This window comes from Castanea sativa, chromosome 5 (assembly GCF_040712315.1).
Source record: "Castanea sativa cultivar Marrone di Chiusa Pesio chromosome 5, ASM4071231v1".
Classification (NCBI taxonomy): Eukaryota; Viridiplantae; Streptophyta; class Magnoliopsida; order Fagales; family Fagaceae; genus Castanea; species Castanea sativa.
In genome coordinates this window covers 37,375,713-37,379,852 of record NC_134017.1, presented here as the reverse complement: position 1 = coordinate 37,379,852, position 4,140 = coordinate 37,375,713, and the positions used below count along the sequence as shown (strand labels likewise).

At 42.7% G+C, this 4,140-nt stretch overlaps 1 protein-coding gene across 1 annotated transcript; it reads left to right on the top strand.

Annotated features, from left to right (window-relative positions):
* Positions 1-2,219: 2,219 nt before the first annotated feature.
* On the top strand, positions 2,220-2,923 carry LOC142635134 (uncharacterized). Its single transcript, XM_075809344.1, has 2 exons — positions 2,220-2,301; positions 2,475-2,923. Exons 1-2 carry the CDS (start codon positions 2,220-2,222, stop codon positions 2,921-2,923), a joined length of 531 nt encoding a protein of 176 aa, XP_075665459.1.
* The last annotated feature ends 1,217 nt before the right edge of the window (positions 2,924-4,140 follow it).

Sequence of the window (4,140 nt, the reverse complement as noted above, 5' to 3'; positions counted from 1 at the left end):
GAAGTCATGAGATTTATTATTCATTTGACAGTCGTTAGGAGAATAATAAATCTCACACGGTCCAGTTCAATATGTCTTAACTCTTAAAACATATCAACATATCAACTAGAAGTCTCCACTTCCTTGATCAAGACAAATCATCTTAGTTGATACATTATAGTCTTCGCAGATGAAATGCCCAATTTCATCACCGACTACGAACTATAAATTCTAAGTTTATAAAGAACTTGTGACTTATATTTTCTATGACGAAATCACATAAATCACATACTATGCATCTCATGGACTATATGATAATGTCCAAATATTCATGTTACCATTATTTTAGATAACAATAAAACAACTTTATTAATCACAATATTAAGTCATACGCAATGTTATACATAATGTCATACATAATATCATACATAACATCATACAATAGGATTTAAGGGCACTAATCCTAACAATATGTATATATATACTTTCTTGCCCCCTTCTAGTGTGATTGTTACAATCCATGTCACATAAGGCAAAGCGATGCCTAATTTCTGCTACAAAAGTAAGGTGACATGTCACCAGATTTTCGCCGTGGAAATTTGGTACATTGCCCGAATACCTTAGAAAAGCGTAGATTGGGACCACACCCATTCAAAAGCCAAACCCCAAAGCCCCCCATGCATGCAAAGCCTCGAAAGCCAATGCCAAAATCATATTTTTACTGTCAATCTCCGAAAATTAAGGTTTTATCAAAACAAATGACTATCCTTGGACAGGCGTTGTGGGGTGCCTAACACCTTCCCCACACGTAACCAAACTTCCTGACTCAAGAGTTAAGATTTTTTGCCATCCACATTAGATTAGGAAAAATGTCATTTTTCTTAGCCTAGGATTGGTAATAAAATCAACTAGAAATAAGTGACCAATCACACCTTAGAAAAACCCAATGATTGGTGGTGACTTCACTTACCTTTGGTAATCACCTAAAATTTGGCCAAGATTCCTACCACACCTCCAAAGGTAGACAAATATGTTCTTCCTCCACCAAGAGAGAGAGAGAGAGAGAGAGAGCACCTGAAGCTACGCTTGAACCGCACCATCATATTTGTCAATCATTTACTGGATTGCACATACCTTATAGTTTTCATTTTGGGTTGAGATTACATATGTAGGGAAGCAATTAAAAAAGAGACAAAGACATTAAAAAGAAGAAGAAGAAGAAGAAGAAGAAGAAGAAGATAATAATGCTATAGAATACTTTATTATACAATTATTGAAGTAATTAATTAAGAGTTGTGGATATACCTTTTTATATAGATCTATTGAAGAGGATAAAATTAAAGTAGACGGTCTTGTTTTACACAACCTGCCATGAGCGATGAAACTAGGTAATCGACGATCAAAGGGAAGGAAGCAACACAATGAAACGTGTTGAAGGTGGACGGACTATCTATGGCAGACGGACGGGAAAGTAGATGATACAAAGTGGACGGTGGCAAAGTTATGTGGCACCCACATGGTTTAATTGGTCCTCAAGGAACTTCAAATGGAAATGTCTTATGCTCCACGATTAACCATAGTCAACCAAGTCTCTATATGGAAAGATCCCATAAAATACATGTATTAACGAGGATCTTCCCTACAAGGAAACATCTTCCTCGCCAAGAAACTAAAGTCGATTCTACACTACTATAAAAACCCAAAACCCTCAAAAATCAAGGTACGCATAATTTACCCCAGCTTTAGCACTCTAGAGTTCTGAAAGTTCTCTAACTTAACCATTGGAGGGTATTTGGCCGGTACCACATCGGTACTCTCTATGAAGTCCTTCTTCTTCTTCTTCTTCTTCTTTGTTGTGCAGGTCTTGCCTAAGAACGCAAGAATCATGTAGCTTACTGACGATTTTCGGCATCATCAATTGGCACCATCTGTGGGAACGAATTTGTAAGCCATACGCTTCCCAAAAAAAAATTTGGATGGTACTTACTCCCTCGATGGCGACTACCAATAATAACCAGGGAGATAAACCAATAACCACCACCCTTGAAAGACAGGTTCAGACTCTTGCCACGGCTGTCGAGCGCCTAACCAAGAAGCAGCTACGCCAAAACAACATGAGGCTTAATACTCAGGCGGAAGACCAAGAAGGTACCAGCGCTAAGTGAAGGGATCAAGAAGGGCCGAAAGATAGCAACACCTCAAGCAAACTAGAGCAACAGGACACTAGCCGTCTATCCGCCATGGACATGGCTCCACCTGGTCATAGAGATGCAGTTGATGAAAGAATGGATGGATTTCATGATGAATGCCTTAAGGGGACAGGTATTAAACGACCTCAACAAGCTGGTTCATCGGACAGACTCACCCTTCACTGCATCCGTTACTACATTCCCCCTGCCACCAAAGTTCTACATGTCACAAGGAGAGACCTACGATGGGTCAAGAGATCCTTTGGACCATTTTAGAATCATTCAAAACCCTCATGCACCTACAAGGTGTGGCGGATGAGATCATGTGCCAGACCTTTCTTACCATATTAAAGGGCCCCGCAAGGGTATGGTTCAGCAGGTTGACACCAAACTCCATCAGTACCTTCAAGGAGTTGAGTTCCTTCTTTGCCTTGCACTTTATCGGAAGGCACAAGTACAAGAAGTCCACTACATGCCTGATGAACATCAAGCAGCGGAAGGATAAGACACTGAGGTCGTACATCACTCGCTTCAACAAGGAGGCCTTCTCGATTAATGAAGCTGATGACAAGATACTCATGGCTGCGTTCACCAATGGATTACAGAAGGGGAAGTTCTTGTTTTCCCTATACAAAAACGATCCAAAATCCATGTCAGATATGCTTCATAGGGCTACTAAATACATGAACGCGGAGGACGTGTTACTTACCCGAGAAGAGAAGCCAAAGAAGAGGGAGAGACCAGAAGAAGCATGACAAGATAGGGGCAAAAGATAATAAGAACTAGAGATAGACGAGAGGATAGGCTTTCCAAACCCCCCACAGGAAGGTTCGTGAATTTCACCCCGCTGAATGCCCCGATTGACCAAGTCATAATGCAGATCAAGGACGAAGGAGCCTTAACATTTCTTGGCAAGTTAAGGGGGGACCTCAGCAAGAGGTCCAAAGATGAGTACTACTGCTTCCACTGTGATCACGGTCATGATACATCCGACTTGAAGCAGCGAATAGAAGCCCTTATCAGACAAGGGAAGTTGCAAAGGTTCGCCAGCAAGGAAAGGACAGACCAACCACAAGAGCAAGCCGCCCAGAAGGAAAATGAGCGTCCTAGGCCACCCCTAGGAGGCATAAGGATGATTGTAGGGGCATCGTGACCACCGGTTCAAAAAGGAAGGCACGCAAGACCTACTTCTGGATGATTTAGAATGTCCAACTGACGGGCTTAGTCCCAAAAATGGCACGCATTGACAACCCTGTAATTGGATTCACAAAAGAGGATACTCGACGTCTCCATCACCCACAAGACGATGCGCGTGTAGTTAACATACGGGTTGGGGACTACAACACTCATCGAGTCTTTATGGACAATGGGAGCTCAGCTGATATACTCTACTACCCGTTGTTCCAGCAAATGAGGATCGAGAGAGAACGGCTAATTCCAACCAACGCGCCACCCGTTAGATTCAGAGGAACGGGAGTGTACCCCCTTAGGGCGGTTACTTTACCCGTAACAGTCGGTGATTACCTTCAACAAATCACCAAGGATGTCACATTTCTGGTTGTAGACTGTTCATCCGCTTACAACGCCATCCTGGGCCATCCTACCCTTAATTCGTGGAAGGCCGTAACCTCCACCTACCACCTGATGATCAAATTCCCCACCGAATATAGAGTGGGAGAGGTACAAGGTGATCAAGTAGCAACACAAGAGTGCTATATTGCCATGCTGGAGATGGACGACCATTTACAAACCATGTGAATAGAGAACAACGAACGGTGGCAGAATTAGTGGAAGGGTTGGAAGAGGTGCTCCTTAATGACTCCAAGCCCGGTCAAATAACAAGAATAGGTACTCTTGTTAGCCTGCCAGTCCGCCGGGTGCTTACAGCGTTTCTAAAGGAGAACCAGGACGTCTTCGCCTAGAGCTATGAAGACATGCTCAGGATCAATCCTTCAGTCATAGTCCATAAATT

Coding starts and splice junctions, on each gene's coding strand:
- LOC142635134 (XM_075809344.1), top strand. CDS start 2,220: ATGGACATGGCTCCACCTGGTCATAGAGATGCAGTTGATGAAAGAATG. Junction 2,302..2,474: donor TGAATGCCTTAAGGGGACAG/GTATTAAACGAC, acceptor TGCACCTACAAG/GTGTGGCGGATGAGATCATG.